The sequence below is a fragment of the Cyprinus carpio genome, chromosome B1 (genome assembly GCF_018340385.1).
Source record: "Cyprinus carpio isolate SPL01 chromosome B1, ASM1834038v1, whole genome shotgun sequence".
Lineage (NCBI taxonomy): Eukaryota > Metazoa > Chordata > Actinopteri > Cypriniformes > Cyprinidae > Cyprinus > Cyprinus carpio.
This window is the reverse complement of record NC_056597.1, coordinates 19,807,879-19,832,560: the sequence shown is the minus strand read 5'-3', so window position 1 is coordinate 19,832,560 and position 24,682 is coordinate 19,807,879. Positions and strand designations below refer to the sequence as shown.

The 24,682-nt window shown below is 34.7% G+C and overlaps 1 protein-coding gene across 3 annotated transcripts; it reads right to left on the bottom strand.

Moving 5' to 3' along the window:
* Window positions 1-879: 879 nt before the first annotated feature.
* On the bottom strand, window positions 880-23,042 carry LOC109050239 (Ras association and DIL domains). 3 transcript variants are annotated; one of them, XM_042716962.1, is made up of 17 exons: window positions 22,863-23,042; window positions 22,454-22,784; window positions 20,183-20,754; window positions 16,634-16,753; window positions 15,178-15,458; window positions 13,673-14,350; window positions 12,046-12,083; window positions 11,752-11,909; window positions 11,509-11,624; window positions 10,086-10,350; window positions 8,724-8,896; window positions 7,783-7,933; window positions 7,494-7,684; window positions 6,020-6,437; window positions 4,746-4,798; window positions 2,094-2,233; window positions 880-1,959 (listed from the first exon to the last, which is right to left on the bottom strand). In XM_042716962.1, exons 3-17 carry the CDS (start codon window positions 20,715-20,717, stop codon window positions 1,860-1,862), a joined length of 3,417 nt encoding a protein of 1,138 aa, XP_042572896.1. In that variant the 5' UTR covers window positions 20,718-20,754; window positions 22,454-22,784; window positions 22,863-23,042; the 3' UTR covers window positions 880-1,859. The 3 variants fall into 3 exon arrangements, with proteins under 3 accessions (XP_042572896.1, XP_042572895.1, XP_042572897.1); XM_042716961.1 differs by having other exon boundaries at window positions 881-1,959; window positions 4,746-4,885; XM_042716963.1 differs by lacking the exon at window positions 16,634-16,753 and having other exon boundaries at window positions 881-1,959; window positions 4,746-4,885; window positions 22,863-23,039.
* Window positions 23,043-24,682: the final 1,640 nt, after the last annotated feature.

Below are 24,682 nucleotides of genomic sequence, written 5' to 3'. Positions count from 1 at the left end.
GTTTGAAAGAATCGATTCGCGGAAATGAGTTGTTGACTTTCTGTGACTACCTGCAGAGCGTTAAATGACGTTTTTACGTTGTCAGCATAGACTTTTTGGTCATGATTTTCAACTAACTCGTTGAAAACCAACGCATCGACATTCCTTCACACCATATCAGCCAGGATGGGATATATGGGCATGATCTGATCATGATGTGCACCCTGCTTACAGTAGCCAGTACACCCACGTCTTCACATTTCTTCTGAAAGCCCACTCCTAAACTCTAGTGGAGCCAGTCATTTTCCCATTCAGACCAAAGCAGCCATACAATTAAAAATATAACTTAATCAAGACTTTCAAAAGCATTTTCCTCAATTGAATAACCCTTCAATTTCTCTCAGTCTAAGCTTAAGTAAAACATAAATAAATAAATACGTTCCAACATCTGCTAATATTGTTAGACGCCTCAATTAAAAACAAACGATGCATTTAGTGACTTAATGTTTAAACAGTCAAAATCGCCTCAGGTGAAAGTGAGCAGGCCTACCTCTGAAAGCTCATCATATCATTAAAAGAAGTGTTGACCAAACCGTGGGACAATACTGCTCTCTGCTGGACTTAGAATTTGTAGTTCATGTTTCTCTTCTCTGTATGCTTACAGTTTTAATACAGTTTTAATTCCACAACACAAAGGGTTTGATGACTTCGGACTTTATAGTTGTATCGGATTTTAAAACAAAATAAACAGATAAATAATAGTTAATAAATAAATAAATAAATAGTTTTCAACAGTTAGAAGATCCGATTCATTTACCGTTTTGTCCAACTCATCTGCAGTGTTTTAGCGCCATCTCCTGGACAATGTTGAAGGCATCTCTTAAAAACACTAAGACTTGCATACTCAATTGTAGTTGACTTCTCAATGTTCGATTTAATAGCAAGGTATATTACATTATAAATCTTCCAAATACAAGTACAAATGAGAAAAAAAAATGCATTTATGAAATACTGCAATATTGATTTAGTACAAACATGAAATAATGGAAAAAATAAACTTTTTTTTGTGTTCAAAAACTTGTGCAGTCATGTCCTCTCAAATATAAACAAAACAGCTTATGAATTCTATGTCCTATATTGACATTTTATCATTTTGAAAATGATATGCTTGTATATATGCAGTTTGTGAGTTAGTGAACTTAAAGTTGTTGCAAATACTGCTAACATAGCCAACTGAGAATTTTGTTGAAATATTTATGCAGAGAGGAAGAAAGTTGCACCATGAAATGAAGCTCTTGAAGTGCAGTTTTTTAGTATATATAATGTTCATTGGAGAAACCATCAACTATTTGAGCCAAAGTTTTGTTTACTATCAATTTGAAAGAGAGAAGCTTTAATTAATGAAAAAGAAGAGATTCATCTCAGATCTTTTTATCAACCATTAAGGATAAGATAAAGACTCATCATTGTGCCTTTTAGCAAGGCTATTGAAATTTTCTGTTCTCTTATTGTCTTCTTGATTGTTTGTATGTTTTATAAAGCAAATGATGCATTTTAAAACCCCACTTTCGCCCCGTTTCATGTCTCCGTTCATGTGAATATTAATTAGATTTTACAGTATCAGCCTGATTATGTGCACAAATACCTTCCCCTTCAATATTCCTTGAGATTCAAGAAACAAACCCAGATTGGCTAATAGATAAAGAAAGACAGAGATGTCAAACTGTCCTTCTGAATGAGAAAGAGTGCAGTATTGTACAGGGCTGAGTTATAGTCGCTGAGAGGTCCTATAGTGTGCTTGTTCTCCAGTCTCAGAAAAGAGGAATCGCTGTCCTCCTCATATTTCGTCTAGGCAGAGGGTCACACTTGCAGCCTCTCTCTCAGCAGGAAGAGGCACTGATCTTCTCTGATACTTCAAGATCTGATTTGGCGACAAGAAACCGGAGCCGTCCTCCCCCCAGACGAATCAAATCGACAGCACTGTGAGAGACAGACAAAGCGGGATTCAAATGTCAGGGTTAAAAGAACACATTTATATTGCAAAGGATCATACCTGGTGAAAGTATTACGTTAACACTTTGGTTGCAAACATTATCTGCTAGCCGAGCACTGACCTCTGGTAGTCTGCTCCAATGAGACTGGTCCCATTCACTGCCAGGATTCTGTCACCAATGCAAAGTCGCCCATCTGCAGCAGCTGGTCCATCTGGAATCAGTGTCCTGATGTAGATTCCAGGAGAGTTCAGAGGGGTATGCTGTATATAGAGAGAATGAGAAAACAGAGACCTATTTGTTGCCTTTTTCTTAAAACAGAAAATATGGAATCGTAGCGAAAGCTTCGGTTCCAACAGACCAGTATTTTTTACAGCCCAAACTGTAATATCAATCAGAATTTTGTCTAAACCATAATCAGACATCTGTCCAGTAAATAGAAACTGATCAGCACAAAATGTAAAAGTCTTTTGCCGTTTTATAATAAAATTGAGGGTTTAAACACAAGCTCTGTACCTGAGCTACCTTGCTACCTATAAATAAAGTAATTTCTCTTAACTTGTCAATTGTATTTGGATTATTTTTAATGAGCTTTCCACAATTCTAGGATTGCCATGGATGATTATATTTGGGCTAAATCAAAATATAAAGAAGCATCATTTTGCTGGCAATATTTTTGAACACCCTTCAAGAGAGTGTTTTTGTGATGCTTGCATGTTTCCTTACACTTTCAAAGTGAAATTTCCAGTGAGTGGGGCTAAAAGTGCTAAAAGGTTAATGCTCTATTGCATTTAAAAAGTGTACAACCTACTCTAAACCTAACATATAGTGTTAACAAAAGCAAAATTAAGTAAAAATACATTTGCTGAAGCAACCATGACAATTTAGCTTGCTCCTGCAAGTCTTTGAGCTCTTTTATCAGGACTTTATCAGGTTATTCGAGACTCTTACTCAAATGCAATGCTATGCTGTACCGGGTGAGCTATTGAGCAAGTTTACTGCATCAGAAAAGCCTATATTATAAAGCTGTTATGTGATTAAAATGTCAAAATGATAGTTTTAATTAGTTTACAAATCATGCAGGATGATAAAAAATGTTTTGATTTCATTACATAGAACTGAAAAGGAACCACACATAAACAAAGCATTATTATTATTATTATTATTATTATTATTATTATTATTATTATTATTATTATTATTATTATTATTATTTAAATCTGACATTGTATTCCTAATTTGTGTGAAAAGAAACAAAATACATTGGTGTTTTATTACCACTAGTGTTCATTTCAATTGGAAATGGCAGTGAATTGTATGAAGGGGTCCCACTTTACATTAGGTGGTCTAAGCTACTATGTACTTACATCAACAATAAGTACAATGTACTTATTATGTTTATATTGTATTGTAAAACACTTTTGCTGCTATTGATGTGAGATACGGGTAAGGTTAGGGACAGGTTTGGTGGTATGGGTGGGTTTAAGGGTGAGTTAAGGTGTAAGGGATTGATCAACATTATAAATGTAATTACAGAAATGATTTACAGATGTAATTACATTTAAAAAAAATATTAATACAATGTAAAAACATGTATGTTCACGATAGCTAAGGCCACCTAATATACAGTGGGACCTATTAAGGTAGGTTTTTTGGAGATATACAAACATGTACAGTACAGACCAAAAGTTTGGAAACATTACTATTTTTAATGTTTTTGAAAGAAGTTTCTTCTGCTCATCAAGCCTGCATTTATTTGATCAAAAATACAGAAACAAAATGTAATATTGTGATATATTATTACAATTTAAAATAATTGTTTTTAAATTTATTATACTTTAAATTATCATTTTATTTCTGTGATGCAAAGCTGAATTTTTAGGACCATTATCACATGATCCTTTAGAAATCATTCTAATATGATGATTCATTATCAAAGTTGGAAACAGTTCTGCTGCTTAATATTTTTTTTCAGAACATGTGATACTTTTTTAGTAAAACTTTGATGAATAAAAAGTAAATAAAAAAAAAAAAAAAGAAGAAGCTATGTTTTTTAAAATATAAATATTTTGTAATAACAATATACACTACTGGTCAGTAATTTTTGGGGTCAGTACTTTTTTTTTCTTTCTTTTTTTTAAATAAAATCAATACTTTTATTCAGCAAGGATGTGTTAAATTGATAAAAAGTGATAGTAAAGAAAATATATTATTAGAATAAATATTATTAGAATTTTTTTTATTATTTTTGAATAAATGCAGTTCTTTTTTAACCTTTTATTCATCAAATATATTAGACAGCAGAACTGTTTCCAACACTCATAATAAATCAGAATATTAGAATGATTTCTAAATGATCATGTGATAGACTGGATGTTACATGTGACACTGAAGGCTGGAGTAAATGATGCTGAAAATTCAGCTTTGCATCACAGGAATAATTTTTTTTTTTTTAAAGTATATTCAAATAGAAAACTATTATTTTAAGTTGTAATAATATTTCACAATATTACTGTTTTTTCTGTATTTTTGATCAAATAAATGCAGGCTTGATGAGCAGAAGAAACTTCTTTCAAAAACATTAAAAATAGTAATGTTTCCAAACTTTTGGTCTGTACTGTAGGTAGAGGCATATTTTTTCCACTGAGCCTACAGTATATGTATGAGCATCATGCTGTCAAGGTTTTAGAACAAATCTATAGTTTTATGGGTTATATGCATAGAACATTGACCATCAGTGTTACGTTTCAATAGAGCAATACTGCAGAGACTCACAAGCCCATCGATAAGTCCCATTCCCAGGCCGTAAGGTCCTTTATCCAGGTCCACTACAAAGACGAAACAGATATCATCAGAGTTTGGGGCCAGATGAGAGACAGGGACAGGGAAAGGAAAACCACAACCACTCAAAGGGCCTGGAGTGGGGCAGGGATAAACAAACAAACACACACAGGACTCAGTGCTCATTTGACGCACACACAGACTCTACACACAGACTCCGTAGTCAGGCCAATAAACAAAATCAATATGTTCTCAATGGGAAAATGCATCTGCTGCACATGCAAACAAAGTTATTAAATGATGCAGAGTGTAAACACTTAGAAAACTGACAGAACTATACACAGAGAAATCTGTGCATATGTTTATAAGAAATAAACACATGCATTCACACATAAACTCATTCAAGTGAAATAAATGTACACAAATCAGATATGATTATATGTCTGTCACTGAATAATCAAAACTAACATGTGCAAACATTAACAGAGTCATTCGTACTACACAGTACATTTTCATGTCTGCATTATGTGCAATATCTTATTCATTTTCTTTTATCGCAATACCACAATTAAGAAAATATAGCAGTAGTTTTTAATTTTTTTACTCAGTTGTCCTCTCTTTCTATAGTTTAAATCTTTCATAATATGGCTTTAATATTTTATAATATGCCTTTAAGAAAAGCCAGCTCCTTAATGATTTCATGCTCCAGGAAGTTTTTTGTGAGAAAACAACAGCACTTCAATATTAAATCAATTATTAGTCTCTTATAAATAAATACATGCTGGTAAGTAAAAGTATTAATAATGGATTTAATGATTTTTTTTTTTTTTTTTTGCCACAAAACTTTATTGCCATCCTGTTATAGGCTCTATCCTGTTGATAATGGAAGCATTTTCTTGACTTTTATAAATAATCCAGTTAACTAAATAAAGTTGTATCAGTTCAAACAGCTGATAAAAACATCACAAAGCTTTTTGTGTCACAAGACATTAACTGATAGACTGGACTGGAGTGGTGTGGATTACTTGTGAATTATTGTGATGTTTTCATCAGCTATTTGGACTCTAATTCTGACGGCACCCATTCACTGCAGAGGATCCGTTGATGAGCAAGTAATGCAAATTTTCTCCAGATCTTTTCTGAAGAGCATCTACATTTTGAATTTTACATCTTTATATATATGTACTGTATAACAGGAATGACCCAAGAGACAAAATCTAGCAGAAAGAACACACACATCCACGACCCAAAAGGCGTTTTTGACTTGCCTTCAATGCCATTGCTGATGAAGCCATTGATTTTCTTGTGCTCTGGAGTTGAACGCATGCAACCATTGGACTTTGTGTGAGAGTGTGTATGTGTGTGCTCTTGTGAAGCATGCTCAGGGTAGTGGGCTGGATTGGACTGTGTGTTGGAGTGTATATACGTGTGTTCCGGATAGAGGGGCGTATTAGGTGGAGTCAGTATACAGGAAGAGTCTGTCGCTTGGGTTTGGCTGGCGTAACGGACGCTGGTCCCGTTTCTGTAGTGAATGCTATGTGGCGGCTTGTCTCTGGGTCGTTCCTCAGCTCCAGCTCCCTCTCCTCTTCCTCCGAGACCCGCGGAGGAGACCCACACCTCCCCCTCTCCCTCCCCACGCAAAGGAGGTGCTGGATGGGGACTGGAGTGAGGCTGAGGAGGCTCACGCTGGAGAACCGAATTACCATGTTATCATCATTTTATTAATATCCATATTTTCTCACAGAGCAAAGCAGAAGTTGACAACAAAGGTCAAACATGTCAGTTATTCCTTTCCATGTTTGTGTTTTTAAGAATAGATTGCTATGATGAGATAAAAAATGATTGAATTTTAAAAATTTTGTAATTTTGCTTTGGAGAAAAGGACTTTATATTTGTATTATTTTCTACAATATCTTGAAGACACAGTCACTTCACAGCTAAAATTAATATGGTGACTACAATATAAATGAATAGGATTGGCTGCTGATAACCCACAATACATTGGATACATTTTATTATCTTCATATGTTATAAAAAGAAAGGTGTTTTGTTAAAGGGTTTTTAATAGGGATGTGCATTTTGTTCATTTCAGCTGCATGAGTAGCTGAAAGATAAATCAACATTCAGTACTCTGGTTTAAAAAAAAAAAAAAAAAAAAAAATCTTTAACAGAATTATACCATGGCAGTTAAACTGATGACAGAAACAAATAAACAATGAAATAAGGCTTGGATAATCTTTGAACAGTAATGCAACACTGGAAAATTTGTATGGTTTCTTTGTAGACTGACTTACACATGGCCATAATTTAGCCGGCAGCTCCTAATTAAACAGCTAATCTTGTAATCAGATTAAGAATGACTCTCATGTCTAGAATTTGAATCTTAGTGTTCTGAGCTACAGTCCTTAAGCTAGTTCACATTTTTTTAAGAATGACCAGCAAAAGCAAGATGCTGATGAATATATCTTAATAATAATGTTTTGAGCAGCAAATCAGCATATAAGAATGATTTCTCAAGGATCATGTGACTTTGTATACTGGCGTAATGGCTGCAGAAAAATCAGTTTTGAATAAATGAAATATATTAAAATAGAACAGTTATTTGACAATATCATAGTTTTACTGTATTTTCATCAAATAAATGCAGCCTTAGTGAGTAGAAAATACTTTTTTCAAAAGTCTTAATGATTTTTTTTTAGTTTAAGACAGCAGCGTTTTATTAGTATTTTATTCAAAATGTACCTGAGAATCCTGACGGTCTGCACAGCCATTAGAAGGATGGCTCTTGGAGCGAAGACCCCAAAGGAAATGACGAACGTAAAGTAGTTGGCGGTATATACTGTCCTCCACGCTGTCACTCTCCAGGTCCACCTTGAATCCAGCACTCGGCAGCACAATAGGAGGGTGGTTCTCAAAACTCTCTAGCAGATCAACTATTGAAAAGACACATATGCATAATGTACACTGGAATGCACAAAGTCTCAGGAAAAAAAACTGACAGTACTCATTTATATTCCTTTAATATGTCTACCTGTTCTGTAGATATATGCCTCATCTTCACTGCTTGGTTGCCAGATTGGTAGAGGACCGAGTTCCGCCATGAGCTGGTACTGTGTGAGGATTCTATGTAGCTGCACAGGCTTCAGAGATGGATGCTCTGTACACAAAGCTTTCCAACTAATCTACAAACAAACACATACACACACACACACACACACACACACATTGGGTGTCCATGTTTCAAGGGGACATTATGGGAACATAGATGTAATGGATTTTATACTGTATAACCTGTATTTTCTATCTCCTTACCCTAAATGTACCCCTCAAACTACACCTCCCACAAAACTTTCTCCTATTTTAGAAAAAAAAAAAAAAGATAATTCTGTATGATTTATAAGCTTCCTCCCTTGTCACACACAAACACAAACACAATAAAAATCAAGGTTACAAATGGAGTTTTTTTTTTTTTTTTTTTTGGTTTCCCAAATAACCTTTCAGTAATCAGTAATAATTCAGTAATCATTTTTCTTTCTCAGTGTTAAGAACCTTTTTCACTCTAAAGAAAGGTAATCATAATTTTAAGTAGTTAAACTACAGTCAAGCTATCTATTAAAATTGTTGACTACACTACTATAAAATTTACTATCAATTTGTTTTTTGATCAACAGTTTTTTAATTATACCTTTTACTTTATTTATAGCAAGAAGCTCATTTTATCAGTGCAATATTGATTTCTTTTTAAACACATATATTTAACTATAATTAATACTGTAATCAAAATATGATTTTCTAAATATGACAAAAACACAATTTATATATCTAATTAAAATACATTAGCTTAACATTTTGATAATTCCAAATGAATAAATTATGCAAAAATTTCTGGACTCAAATAAATCATTGACTGATCACTTATACAAACAGACTTACTATATAAAACAGATATGAAATTTATATGAACTGCATTACCTGTGAAAGCTGTTGTGGTGGTGTGGCAAGGATGCTCACAGCACTACAGAACTTGGCAAAGAATTTGTGAGCGAGATGACTGTGCCCCGCCCCTTTAGCCCAGTCCAGTAGCATCTTGACACTAGCCTGGATCTGCAGGACCCGAGAACGCTGAAACCAGCCACGTGCAGGGCCTAAAACACACATTTAAACATAGGCTACAATTGTTATGCAAAGGATACATATGAAAACACTAAACTAATCATGGCATACTGTAATATTGGTTATCAAATGAAGAAGGTTCCAGTAAATAGTCACAACTGTAGTCACAGTTTATTACAGTACTACATGTCAAATTGTGTGAGTGTTAGTGGGTGTTTGTGTGTAAGACCAGCTCTGATCCTCTGTCTGTTATGACATAAAGAGGATTATGGGTGTCTGGAGAAATAATCTTCCCCTGACCGTGAGTAATGCACACAGAAACGACATATGTTTCGCACTACCCTTTAAAAAAGGAAACTGGTTTCTGGTTTTGCAACAAGCAAACCATGTCATTAAATATATTAGATTTAAACATACACTGCTGTTCAAAAGCTAGGATGCATTAAATCGATCAAAAGTGACAGTAAATACATTTATAATGTTACATTATATATATTTCAAATAAATGCTGTTCTTTTGAATTTTCTCAGTTTTCTGAATGAATGAATAAATGAATGAATGAATTTAAATTATCATGGCCTCATCAAGAATAGTATGCAGCACAACTGGTTTCAACTTAGATAATAATAAGAAATGTTTCTTCAGCACCAAATCAGAATATTAGAATTATTTCTAAAGGATTATGTGTCGCTAAATTAAGCTTTGCCATCATAGAGATACATTTCATTTTAAATTATATTCAAACAGAAAATGGTTATTTTAAATTGTAATATTTCATAATACTACATTATTGTATTTTTGATCAAATAAATTTACAAATTCACCTTGGTGAACATAACAGACTTCTTCCAAATAATTTTAATATTTCAATAAAATAAAATATTAAAATAATTTTGCATAATTTTAGTATACTTTAGTATAATTTCTCACTAATAAAAATGTAAGAACTGATGGAGAAAGTCCATTGGCTCACAGGTTAGAGTATCTTCAACACTAGAGGGCAGAATAAATACTTTGTTTCAATTCATCAGTTTTCATTCTTTCACCCCTTTTTCTTCTGCCTGCAGTTGCTGACTCACTGCCTATGTCCAGTTGTTGCCATAGCAGCATGCTTAATGAAAATATATGACAGTAATATTTGAGTGTGTCTCTTGAGTCTCTGTGTGTGCTACACAGAAATCAAAAAGGTAAAAAGATTCTAGAAGCTGAGCTTGAACAAACCTTTATCGATGAGTTGATTGAAGAGTGAGACGTTGGTGAAGAAGAAGAGGTAGGCAAACATTTGACTCTGAATCTCTGAATGGACCTGGTACTGTTGCAGCAGGTCTGATGTAGTCTGAAACACACTCACCACCCTGCGAACCGCTTCTGGCATCACACACACAGCACACGCACACACTCCAACAGCCCGCCGGCACTGCTCTGATGCAGACTCCGTCCCAAATGGGTTACAGTCCAACAGCCCGGGCAACACAACGTACAAGGTCTGAAATGCAAAGAACAGCCATTTGTTATAATAACATGCACAACCAGACACCTACGGATACACATTATATATAGAGCTGTCAATTGAATGTATTATCTAACATAGAATGATTAATTCATTAAAAATTGTCCCTATATGACATTGATCAAAAATACAGTAAAAACAATAATATTGTTAAATATTAATACAATTTAAAATCACAGTTTTCCATTGTAATATATTTAAAATGTAATTCATTTCCTGTGATGGGAAAGCTGAATTTTGCATCATTACTCCAGTCTTTGGTGTAACATGAGCATGTGCAAAATGCATAACTGTAATATATAGATATATAAATACAGAATTTAGTTTTAGAATTTTTTTAATGCTAAACCCTGCCTTGTATATAGTTATTGTAGACATGTATGTTATAAATAAACAATCAAAAAAATCATTCTAATATGCTGATTTGGTACTCAGAAACATTTCTTATTATTACCAATGATGAAAAGAGTTGTGCTGCTTCATATATTTGTGGAAACCGTGATATCTTTTTTTAGGATTTGTTCATTTATTTTAATGCATACTGATCAATTTAATGAATACTGAATAATTAAATATTAATTTCTTTCTTTAAAAAAGAAAAGAAAAGAAAAGAAAAGAAAAGAAAAGAAAAGAAAAGAAAAGAAAAGAAAAGAAAAGAAAAGAAAAGAAAAGAAAAGAAAAGAAAAAATACTTACTGAGCCCGAACTTTTGAAAAGTAAATAAAACTACAAATAAAAATAAATTTACCTCTACATCACTGTTTGCAACAAGTATGACATTTTTTACTTATTTGGTACAATAACATAATGTCATTTTAATTATCATTTTATTATTCAAAATACTGATATTTGATCAACTGTGAATCATTTAGGAAATTAACTATCATACCATTAAATAAATAATTACTATTAACTACGAATAAATACTATTAATTACTATTACTATTATTAACTACTCAAAAATGATTGACAGGCTACAAATAGGGAAGACAGAGAGGACATGAGGTGGAGGAGAAGACCTAAAGACATATAAGCAAACCAGCAGCCACACACACATTAAATAATTCATTCCCAGCAGCCCTGGTAACATCTTACAATGGTGGCGCCACACATATAACGTAATACTACCCTTTACCTTAGTGATGTAGTAAACACACTGCTGAAAGGTGTACATGATCAATTCCTCTAGTATGGTCATAGCTTCTTCGTTTGCTGATATTGTTGCTGAGAGGAGAGATTCTTTAGATCCCGCTGCAATAAGGAAAAAAATAATAACAAATATGTGTCTCTAATCCTCCTGTCTATTTAGTGTTTTTAATTAAGTCAGTATTGGACCCTTAAGACCCAGTTCTCAATCCATGCAGAGTGTGTTTCATACCTTTATCATCCATGAGCTCAATAGTCTGCATGTATGCAGGTGATTTCTGCTGGATAAAATACAGTATTTCGATGGCATTGGACATCCAGAAGAAAATGAACTGGAGATCAGGTACTAGGTCTGAGATGCTGAGCAGAGACAGTGAGGCAGGATCTTGACTGTATAACCACACAAAAACGCACATTCATCAGCCTTCAGAATTAGTGATGGTCTATTCAACACTGCATGACCTTAGAGTGTCACACATTCAAAGTGCACACATGTGCATATTATAAGGCAGAACATGATACTCACTGCTGAGCTTGCTTCTGTGCCAACTCCTTTGTCTTCTCCTGCGAGACACAGACACCGACGGCAATTAATGTCATAAAATTTTGAATAGCTTCACGTGGGAGGTATAATACCTTGGTATCGTTTCTATGCTTTCAGACTTTTCGTCCTTGCTCTTTTCCTTGGCTGGTTAACATTGGGGCTGACGGCTGACCTTCTAAAACTAGATTTTAATAATTAATGAGTTTAAAGACAGTCATTAAATGCTTCAGGATAGTTTCATTGGGACTAGGTTAAACGGACATTCACAAATTACATGAATCTACTAATTTTGTAGTGTTTAAATCAACATAGGCAAATGCATTTGTCAACAAAGACAAAAGGGCATGTGAGGTGACTTGCAGTACTGACCCTCACAACAGAAAATCAATCAATGGGTCTTCTGGGATTTATCCTCTTCATTCTAATGCTTTTGCTGTGCATTATGTAAATAAAAAACACACTTTCACTTGGACATTGCAAACATGCAGTATCTAAGTGTTTTTGAAGTGCAACATTGTAAATCAAACACTGGAAAGTCATGGAGACAAAACTTGCTTTGTTTGCCTTTCCATCATTTTCTTCTCCCATACTGAAATACAATCAGCCTCAGTGACATGATATCAATTACAGCGTAACAGTTGGAGGAATTGTGGGAAATGTAGTTTGGGCTTAAGTGACAGACTATTGAGTAGGTCAAACGCATGTACTTGCTGCAAGAAATTTACATTTTCTGAAAGGTAAAGTGCATAATTAATTTCCTAAATAATAAAATCAATTGTTTTATATGGTACAAGCAATTTAGACATTACAACATTATGATGTACAGTAAAAACTGTTATTCATTTTGAGATTTGAGATTACATTTAACAATATTTTCTTTATTTAATTTAATAATTTAATAACTAGAGTTTTTAAAGATTCATTTTTAGTGAGCATTATATGATGGTAAAGGTAAAAATATTGAATGATGAATAGAATTATGTTTATTTCCCTGAAAAAGTACAATATATTGATACCATATTGGATATTTAATTTGTTGGTATTGGTTGGCATCAAATATTTATTGGTCTTTAGAAACCCTGCACATGACATGCAGACAAAAATATATTTAATGTGGCCAGAATTTAAGAATTAGTTTCCACAAATGAAGAATTTGTTCCCTAGTTTTAGTTAAATCGTGGTTACTTTTATTTAAATGAAAATGAGAGAATCAATTGTAACAAACGTGGCCACTATGTACTACGACGGGCAAACATATTAATAAGTTGTTGAATTCCTAATTTGTGGCCATGATTTAACTAAAAGGATGGAACAAATTAATCAAACAAGGAAACACATTCCTAATTTATGGAAAGTAATTCTTAAATCGTGGCCACAATAAATACATTTTATCCTCATGTCATGTGTCAGGTCAGATACCAACCAATATGGATCAATTAGCCTACAGTTAATATCCAATATAGCAGTATATTGTTCATCCATACTTTTCAGGGAATAAACCTAAAATTAACTTACTTTTATCTGTCTCTGCACATTGAATCTGTATAGAAGTATTTTAACATGGAAAAAATAACACAAACACAACTAAGCTGTTGATGTGAGTACTAACCCATGCTATGGTCTGAATCCTCTTGGCAATTTTCAGCAATAGTTTACCGAAGCTGCCAGGTGGAAATGTATTTGCTGAGTGCTTGATGCATAGACAAAGCAAATATGCTGGTGTCAGCTTGTGGTCATCTCCGCTCGGCTCAATAAGTGTCAGCACCCGGTTCACCAGTGCATCCTCGTGAGCCCGCTCAAATTCCAGCGTGAGCTTTCGTTTCTGTGCACCTCGTGCAGGAGCCTTAGATCTGCGCTGAGACACCACTGGTTCATGTAATACGGCCCCACACATACGACATGCGTCCCCTTTTTCAGGCACGCTCCCCGACTCGCTGTCGCATAGTCGTGCCAGTGCCCGAAGTCGAGTGAGAGTTTGGGGAGGAAGAGGTTTCGCACTTAGTGGGTCTTTGTACAGAAAGATGTAATGAGCACCAAAGGACAGCAAATCCCCATGATGTAGTGGAGTGGGCCGCTCAATACGCATGAAGTTAACAAGTACATTGCCGTGAGCGACGGGCTCCAGAAGTAATCGCTGGTCCGTGGAAGAGCGCCGTTGCGATGCACGACGTATTCGGCAGTGAAGTGGAAGCACATCTGGAGATGACAGGCAGATGTTTGGCCGTGCTGATGCTGTTTCCTGACCAACTGTGTGCTGCTCTCGATTCAACAGGTAAACCAGGCAATCCTGACACAACAAAAGAAAAGCATACAATACAAGACTCAACAATTACTCTAGAAATACTAGACAGAAGCAATAGAAAACCTTTACAACCTTAAAAACAGCTTAAAAACATTCTTATGTGATATATCAAATCAAAGTTGACCTTTTTCATTTTATGATGTAATATAGTATGCACTATTCAAATGTTTGGGATTGGGACAATTTTATGTTTTTTAAAAAGTCTTTATATGCTCATCGAGGCTGTATTTATTTATTGAAAATACTGTAACAACAGTAATATTGTAAAATATTATAACAATTTAAAATAACTGTTTTCTATATTATTATATTGTAAAATGTAATTTCCTCCTGTGATAGCAAAGCTGAATTTTCAGCAGCTATTACTACAGTCTTCAGTGATATGATCCTTCAGAAATAATTTTAATATGCTTGTTTGGTGCTCAAGAATATGAAATACAAAATGTTTAATAACATTATGCTTTCACTGGCAATTTTGATGAAATTAATGCACCCTTGTTGTAAAAAATACTGTAGTGGTAAAAAAAATAAATTTAAAAAAAATTTACTGAGCCCAAACATTTGATGTGTATAGAGAGAGAAAGACAGAGACAGACAGACTGATAGATACACCAATATATAGACCGATAGAAAGATAGATAGATAGATAGATAGATAGATAGATAGATAGATAGATAGATAGATAGATAGATAGATAGATAGATAGATAGATAGATAGATAGATAGACAGACAGACAGACAGACAGACAGACAGATAGACAGACAGACAGATAGACAGATAGACAATTGATAGAGGTGATTTTTGCTTATACCTGTTGGTTGTACCCTTGAAGAAGAAGCAAGTGTGGTGATTGGTAGAGAGAGTGTTTAACTCCGCCCCCATCTCTTTCTTTACGGGTCTCAGCGTCTCGTGCCGAGCGTGTTCTGATTGGCCCTGGGAGAGTGGAGTAGTACCGTTTAGGTTCCTCACCAGGCAGACCCACCAAGTTAAGGCTGGTTTCACTGAGGCTGCGGCAAAATGAGGAGCCGTGCTGGAGTGTCATTGTTCCTTTCGCTCGGTTTCTTTGTAGCTTCCTTGCTTGAGCATTGATATCTTTCGGGGAGAGAAAACCACTTAGGTAATTGTGACTCATTGTCATCAGCCAAAAACTATCCATATGGGGTTTAATTGAACAGATGAGCTTAACAATAGATATTGACTCAAAATTGTTTGTTCAAAAAATAATAATAAAAAGAATATAACTAGAAATATCATAAAATAAATCTAACCTTTATTTGTGCTGTCTGTTATTAGAACTTACCAGTGATCTTAAATCATGATAATACACACAAGTATATTTAAAGAATTAGAGGACAACAATGCACAAAAAGGAGTGAATATGGAGGTGAAATGCAAAGTGTAATAAAGATAAACATTTCAGGTTTATGCCATACTAAGTAACCTCATTTTAAACAAAGCAATTGTATGATATGGAAAATAGTGCACACGTCTTATTGACTAATGGTATGGTGCTTTTTTGTAATATCTAAGCTTGCATACCCATTAAAAAAAAAAAAACAGTGTAAATATAATGCAAAAACATTTTATTTAGTTTGTTTCCAAAAGAAAATCATAAATTCATACAGGTTTGGAAAGACATAAGGGTGAGTAAGTGAGGATATTTTCTTGAATTTTTGGATAAACTAGCTGTTTAATATGACCTCGGCAAAAAGATACCAGGCCTACATTCTTTAGGCCCAAACTAAATTCTGTATTTATATATCTATGTATTACAGTTATGCATTTAGCACATGCTCATGTGAAACCAAATAGAGAAGTAATGGCTGAAAATTCAGTCTTTGTATCACAGTAATAAATTATACTTTAAAATCTATTCAAATTAAAAAACAGTTGTTTTAAATTGTAATAATATTTCACAATATCACTGTTTTACTGTATTTTTTGATCAAAAAAATGCAGCCTTGGTGAGACTTCTTCCAAAAACATTAAACATTTTAATTATTACAAGCTAATTTGTGATTTTATAAATAGAAAATATTTCCAAATGATAAAGTAAGGGTAATATTCTTGTCCAGTTGGGACATGCAATGAGGGATATGACTAATAATTGCAAAGGGGGTAATAAATGGTGATATATTGCTGGGTTTAGGAAGTCAGCACTTGAATGGTGCATGAAGCAATGTGGTAAATAATGGGTCTGCAAAGTAATGGTATTGTATATGGAGGTGGGGCTGGTGGCTGACACCATACCTGAGGACAGTCCCCACCTTTAACAATAGTTGTACAGGGCTGTATCAAACGCCAGCCCCGGGGGGAGCTCCGATGGCATCTACCATGCCCACTTCTACTCAAGGTTGAAGATAGCACAGGGGAGTTTGTGTGAGTCCCTGGGCATGGGTAAACACCACAACAAATCCAAATCACAAAAAAAAAAAAACATGAATATACACACATAATTCAATCAAGCAAATTTGACTATTATCCTCTATTTACATTTTCTTGTGATGCATAGCAGCATAGATGTTTAATCTGAGCTAATATTTAACGCCATCTACATGCTTAAAAATAAAGGTTCTTCACTGGCAGCTATGCTTCCATCAAGAACCTTCATCATCCATGGAACACTTCCACTGCACAAAAGCTTCCTTATAGTGGAAAAAGTTTCTTTAGAAAAATATTATTCAAAATGTTCTTCACACTAACTAAAAATTATTATTTTAAAAAGTGTTTACTGAAAGGCTTTTTGGGGAACCAAAATGGTTTCTTCTATGGCATCGCTGTGAAAAATTAAGATTTTTTTTAACATTGTAGCAGTTCATGTGATTTTGGCTCTATAATAAATTTTACAATTATTTTTAAAGATACGAGAAGACACAGCGTTGATGTGACAGCAACCATTTGTTATTCAGGAAACTTTTGATATAGAAATGAACTGGTATAGGTCAATTTAATAATCGTTCTACAATATTCTGACATTGTGCTAATGCAGACATAACTGCCAATCCAAACCTGTTATAAAACGTGCATGTGTTGGTAAATACCTCAACACTATCCATAAAGCCCCCAGCAGCATCTGTCACTGAGTAATATGTGTGTGTGCAGATGGTGTGCTGACTTGCAAATGTAATCCCCCAACCCTTCTTCACCTTTACTCATCTGTGACCTTCATAAACCCTTGATGTAAACGCTCCCACCTTCTCAACCATCACTGCCCGTTTGATTGACTGTGAAAATCACTAGACACATTCATTTTTCAGAACAGTCAAAACGTGAGGAGCAGCAGCGTCTCTTCCCATGAAGAAACAGCAGGACACTAAGCCAAGTTTAAGAAGACCACTCTGAACAAGCTTAACGACTAAGATCCCCAAATAAGCCTGTGACATTTTCATTAATTAAAATGCAGTCACATGTAGACAAGAACGACAATAAATGTGTTTATACAACATGCACCCCATGAGAAATTATTATGCACCAAATAAAACAGTAGCAAGCTTATAATTGGGAAAATTCCCAGGATACCATAATGCATTACTTGAGCAGATGATTCTTCCAACAAGTAAGATTAACTGAAGCTTCTAGTTACACAAACCAGGACCAATTCAATGTTTTTATTTTATTTTTTATGTTTTTTTTTCAATATAAGTTGGATGTCAATGTAGTAAAAGGCATTTTTGACTACAGAAAACAGAGAAAAGGGGCTGTGGTTAATATAGACAGGAAAACTTCAACACCCATAATGCACTGGGTTTTATCCGGTTGTCTGTGAACAGGAATACAAAAACGTGGAAGTACAATCTGTACTTTTTACAAAACCCCTGAAACTGAAGCTTTCAAAAGTCTGCTAAATGGTGTAAAACATCATGTGGCCAACTGTTGCTGAAAAGTAAATGGGGACATCTTGGTTTAGGTAAGAGAGAAAGTACATAGGCTACTAACATTTTAACAACACAAAGCTGAAAATCGACAAACTAACCTTATAAAGCAATCAAAATTAGGACTCTTAATCTAAAGATAATTATAAATAGTACTGCATGATCCTAATCCAAACCCTAAATAAAAATATTTTGCATTTTAGAATAACAAAAATCTATATAAAAATTCTAATTAAAGATGTCTCCAAAGGAAGGTTTTATCAAATATAGCCCACTTCTAGTTCCAAATTTGGCCCCAAAGTACAACTACACTAAGAAACCAACACACACATGCATTCTCTCCACCCCACCAGGAAGGAAAGCAGTTCAATTTGAGGATAAATTATCCTGAGTAATGTGCCTGCTGATATTGATTTAACTTCCACCCTGTGTTTTGGCTCAATGGCCACCTTGTTGAATTTGTAATTTAGTACAACAGCATCCAGGCACAAACAGAAAGAGAGAGATAGAGTGAGAGAGAGTTACATGGCAGTATTATGACTAGTCTGCAATAAAAGAGCACAAATAAAATAGTGAAACTGAGACCTCAATTCAACTATTGGAGGCCAGCCATACTACTGCAGACCCAATCGTGCATTTATCTCTGGCACCTGCTCTGACATCTGTGTGTCGGCATTAGTGAACCTGAGCAGCCCTGAACGTCAAAGAGCAATTAAGATGTAGTGGCAGTTATCAAAGCTCCACAGTGTTGATAGTAGTGATACGTTCAACACAACTCTTATGTCCAGCTATCAGCACTTAAAAAGAGCGATGTGATAGCAGATTTTAAGCTTCTGTTTTGCAAATGTTGGCAATCAAATGTTTAAAATCAAGATTATAATTAAAAATAAGAGAAGTATAGTGTTACATTTTTATTTTAATCCTAACAGTGTGTCTGGAAGCTAACAATTAGCTTAATATTGTTTACAACGTGGTAATACTATATTATTCCAAACAACTATGGAACCTCAAATTTAAAAATAATGATTGGAAAGATTGAAAACACACTCATTTCAAAGATGGTTGTGACTGAAGAGCATTGTACAACATTATGTTTATAGCGTAATATATAAAGATACCTTTTCTGCTCTGTGTAAGCTATTTTTTACTAATGCAAGCATTTTGTGTTCATGATATTTATCTTTGCCATAATTGGCATAAAAATACCAAATACTCATGTGAAAAAAAAAAAATATGTGTGTGATTAACTGGAAAGTATTATGGTTGGAAGTTTCCAGTTACCCGCTTCTGACTTATCCAATAATCTGAAATATCCAATAATATTGAATTATTAGAGCTGTCAAAGTTTTAGCATAAACATTTTCTGAATAAATTTGCCACATTATATGAAACACAAGAAAAACAGTATTTGATTTGTATTTTAATCATAACAGTGTGACTGAATTGGAAATTAATGATTAGTTTAATACTGATCATGGCAGTCATGCTAATGCTGCGTTCCAGACAAAAATCTGAATTTTATTTATTATATAATTATAATTTACTCATTAAAATTATTATTGTAGTTAAAATTATTCTAATTAAAAAAAAAAAAATTACTAGATAATTGTGTACTGTAATTGTTACTTTTTAAGTAAATCATTGTTATTAAATTATTTTCATTTAAATAAATTATTTGTATACTGAAACATCTCTAAACATTCCATAAAACATAAAATTTTCAAATAATTGTAATGTTTTTTTCTTGGTCCAGTAATTGTAATATAATGTTTACATTCAGATGTCTTGAAAGGTAAATACTGAAATTAAGCAAAAACTTTCTTGTGTGCTTTTTTGCTCTGCTGTACTGGATTTTCCTGTTTCAGTTCATTAGAAAATACAATCACACAACAAGAACGTCCTCTGCTGAGCATATGTTTCTCAGTGAATGCATTTGTGCATTACCTGCAGTCACTGTGTCCTTCTCTTTGGCTGCCAGTTCCTCAACCTCAGCTCTTCGCCTGAGCTCAAAGCGACGAGAGTAACCCTCCTTTGGCTTCCAGAGGTCCTGCAAGAGGAGGGGTTTCTCGTTGTTTCCTAGCACCCGAAGGCACTCAGTCCGCCACCGTCGATCTGGGCCCTCAAACCGTCCAATCACGTCACATAACACATAGCTACAGACCGAGGCCTTGTTTAGAGAATAGCGCTCAAGCGCCTCTTTGATCAACTCTTGGGCACTGGAGCGAGTTGTGGCGAGAACGCTTTTGTAGTTAGCGCCGGCACTGATTTCATCACCAAATATCTTCAGCACACCTGGTGCAGATGATTGGGTGGAAAGCTCAGCTGGATCGTCCCGTACCTGCTCAGGTAGGTCGGTCACAGAACGACGATCCCGATAACTTAGTGTCCGGTACAGAACCTGGGTAAAAGTGCGACTCTGACGCTTCAGCCGGTTTTTGGATGGCAGAGACATGCTGGCAGATGTGGAACCGTAGAACATGGTGCCAGAACTCGCATTGGTTAAAAAACTCCTAGAACTGAGAAAACAACAAATTGTAATAACTGGAACCAACTAGTTGAGTTTTGAGCCTTATTTATACATTTATGTGGTAATATATATTAGAATACTAGTATTTTCACCAGCATAAAATGGTTTTAAGTCAGTTATTTCTATCTTTTGCTTTAGTGTGTCAGTAGAAAATATTAGTTTACATTTACAAACATTCATTTAGCCATTAATTGTTATAATCCAGCGAGATTTTTGTTTGCAAAAAGAGTCTGAGAACAGCTAGTGCTCCACACAGAGATCTGATCTCATCATCATACAGTCTGTCTGGAATGACATGAAGAAACAGAACAAACTGAGACAGACTCAATCCAGAAGAACTGTGACAACGTCTCACAGATGCTTCAAAAGCTTATTGCTAGATATGCAGTAAGCTTGTCATCTAATTTCAACTCTATAAACTAATGTTGGTAATAGTCAGTGGAACATGGCAGTACACTTTACATCCAGAGATGTAGATGAGTTTATTACACACACACACACACACACACACACACACACATGTTTGTTTTTGTGAAAAAGTGGGGACATCCCATAGGCGTAATGGTTTTTATACAGTACAACTTGTATATTCTATCGCCCTTCACCAACCCTACACCTAACCCTACCCCTTACAGGAAACTTTGTGCATTTTTACTTTCTCAAAAAAACTCATTCTGTATGGTTTAAAAGCGTTTTGAAGCGTCCTCATAGGTCACCCTCTCCTTGTAATACCTGTGTCATTCCCATGTCATTATACAAAGTTGTGTCCTGATATGTCACAAACACACACACACACACACACACACACACACACACACACACACACACACACCTAGAGTCAGAAAGGCAGATAGAAATAGACAGGATGGGCAAGGCTGAATTTTTGGATAAAGCAAACAGGGATGTTGCCAAGTATATGGAAAATACAGCTTGATGGAAACTATGAGGAATAGATCTGGGCAGTTATAATACAATCATTCTCAATATTCAATATTTAAAAATTTACATTAGAAAATTAAAGCCGCTCATTGCATGATGATTAGAGACAGATGGGTGATAGATAGATAGATAGATAGATAGATAGATAGATAGATAGATAGATAGATAGATAGATAGATAGATAGATAGATAGATAGATAGATAGATAGATAGATAGATTGCAGAAATGAGTGTATCCATGATTTGTCTTAAACAAGCCGCATACGTGAGAAACACCTTCTAACAGTGTGTGTGTGTGTGAGAGAGAGAGAGAAAGAGAGAGAGAGAGCGAGAGACTGCATCAGCTAAAATCCCCCACTACTCGGCAGTCTGAACGGAGACCATCTGCTCGTGCGTGAAAATACTTCACCGTGCGCTCGTGAAGCCTATTCACAAAATGCATGTAGTTGACATGCGTCCCCTCATTTAAATAATCTATCAGGTACTGCGTACATCTAAAGTACTCATTCGTTCCCTTTCTGCGCCCTTCTGTTATGCGCATAATTATTTAAACAAACCGTTTTATGGTTCTTAAAGGCACAGGGCATTAAATCTGAATGAATAATTTAACCTTCATAAACATTTTACACTGTACTGTAATATAACTGCGATCAGCACTTTTTAACTGACGTACAATACAGAAAGTTTCATTTTTGTTCTTGAAAAGACTACCAAAAACATCAAACTGGAGGTAGCAGAATATTTCTTACCTGTCAAACGCGTTTTATCCCCCGTTTGCTGAAGAGACGCTCATTTGGAGGCATTCATTTTAAAGAAGCGCGTCGGGCTACTGCGGGTCTCCACTAGCAACGGCGCGAGCCAACAAAGGCACCTGCTCGCGAGTCCTAATCCGCTTGTGCGTCTTAACGGGGCTCCGCCAGCCAGTCTCAGAGCTCTGATCCCTCACAAGCCGCTCGCTTGACTCCTATTATTGACATTTGCCAGTATTTCTTCTTGCTCATATGTTAAATTAGCTCTACGGGCCGGTGGGGTACAGTTTAGGTCCGCCCAGTCACTGTCATGGAATGCGACAACGTCTACCTGTACAGTAATAGAGTGAGGTGTCAAACATATATCGATATTGAAAAATCTATTAGTGCTGTGTTCTGAATGATTTACCTGCTGGTTTTATTTTTTGCCGCTCTTCTTGGGCAGTCGTTGGAGCTGTTTATCCCTTTCCCTTCTTTTATTTGCCCGTCTCCACTGGCTACACTAGAGTCTGCATGCTTCGGTGTCTGCATTCCCTGAGCCGACTGCAGCCGGAAAAAGCCGAACCGAGGACTCGAAGCTCTCTCGTATCGTTACGCTTGCACTGTAGCGTATAGATGTTAAGACAGGCGGACGGTGTGCCACATGAAAATGATGCTGTATTTTGACAGACTTGCAGTCTGTTGAACCGGTCGTAATGTTTTTTTTTTTTTTTTTTTTTTTTTGCCTTGCTTTGCTTTCGATCCAAAAAAGAATATATATATATATATATATATATATATATATATATATATATATATATATATATATATATATATATATATTATACAAAACGTGACCCTGAAAGGGGACTTTGGTAGACTACAACCCACTACATAAACGGTGCATCTTTTACACAGCTTCGTTTTCATTCGCTAAAATTAAATATGGCGTCTAATCCATGCCAGCCAATTAAAATATTTCAGACAGGCTATGTCTTAAATATACAGTCCAAGATTAATTCAATATTGATTTTATGAACTACAGCTGGTTAGTTTTCTACACTACCTTTCTGAACTAGAAAAAGTAGTGTGCTTAATTGTATTTCATGTAACCTACACACTTCAAATCTTAAAAGCATGTATTTAAATAAATGTAGGCCTACTTGCATATAGCTATATAATATAGCCTAATGTTACTGAAATAAGTGTCCACATAAAGGTCACATAAGAGTACTTAAAGAGAGTATAGACGCTTAAGAACACTTTTAAAAAGTGCACTTTTTTTGTACATTAAATGTTTTACCTTTAAACCATGTTTAAATAATCTTTTGTCATGTTTTAAAGTAAAACAGCCTATTTTAATGTATGTGATTATAATTTAGTTTTATTTAATATTACATTTAAAGTGATTATATTTCAAATGTCCTAAACTGCAACTGCAACTTGTGTAATGTGTAATTACAAATATCATATTTTTAAATAGCACATAGCATACACGTTTAGAAAGCAATGATAGTAAAACATATTTTAGTTTACCATAAATGCTTGGCTGTACATTCAGCAGTAACCATATTTAAACAACAGAATATTTATGAGACAATAGAATTATGAAGTTACCTGTAAAGATGTACTCCAAGTGGGTCAAAAAATACTAAGTTCACCTAATTGCATATATTGTTAACTATAGCTGAATACATTTTCATGTAGGTGCAAATAACATGCAATTAACTTGCACTATATTCTTTAAATGTGTATGATTCTACTCTTTGAAAATATGCTCTTCTTTTTACAACGATGACTTAATATGTCCACTAAAAATATCACACCAGTTGATGAAAAGTAATTGCAAAATTTGAATATACTCTACCTTTTGGTGTCACTGTATGTTTGCAAATGCATAGCCTAGTTCAGCTCTACTGAGCTATATTCAGATGGCTGTGATCCATATTTATCTACTCGTTGTTTCTGCAAAAATATGGAGAGAACACCCATACTCTGAAAGAGAACACTCACATTCAGAACATTCACATAAAACTATGAATTAACTAATCTACTTAACAGCAGGCCTACTAACTAGCATTCACTTCAATGTTAAATGTAAGATCCACACATCTTTCTGTGGAGTGAGTTAATGTATTTATTTATTTTTTATTACAATTATTTTCTCTATACTATTTGTTTGTTTAAAAGAAACAGCAGTTAAAAAGAAGCCAAAACTGTTTTACTAAGACAAATCCAACGGTTAAAGAA

Excerpts from the sequence above, each read along its gene's own strand:
- LOC109050239 (XM_042716961.1), bottom strand. The coding sequence starts at position 20,717 with ATGTTCTACGGTTCCACATCTGCCAGCATGTCTCTGCCATCCAAAAAC. Across the intron at positions 16,754-20,182 it reads GAAGGACACAGTGACTGCAG|GGACTCACACAAACTCCCCT; the intron begins GTAATGCACAAA and ends ACCCATGCCCAG. Across the intron at positions 11,910-12,045 it reads GCACAGAAGCAAGCTCAGCA|TCAAGATCCTGCCTCACTGT; the intron begins GTGAGTATCATG and ends GTGGTTATACAG.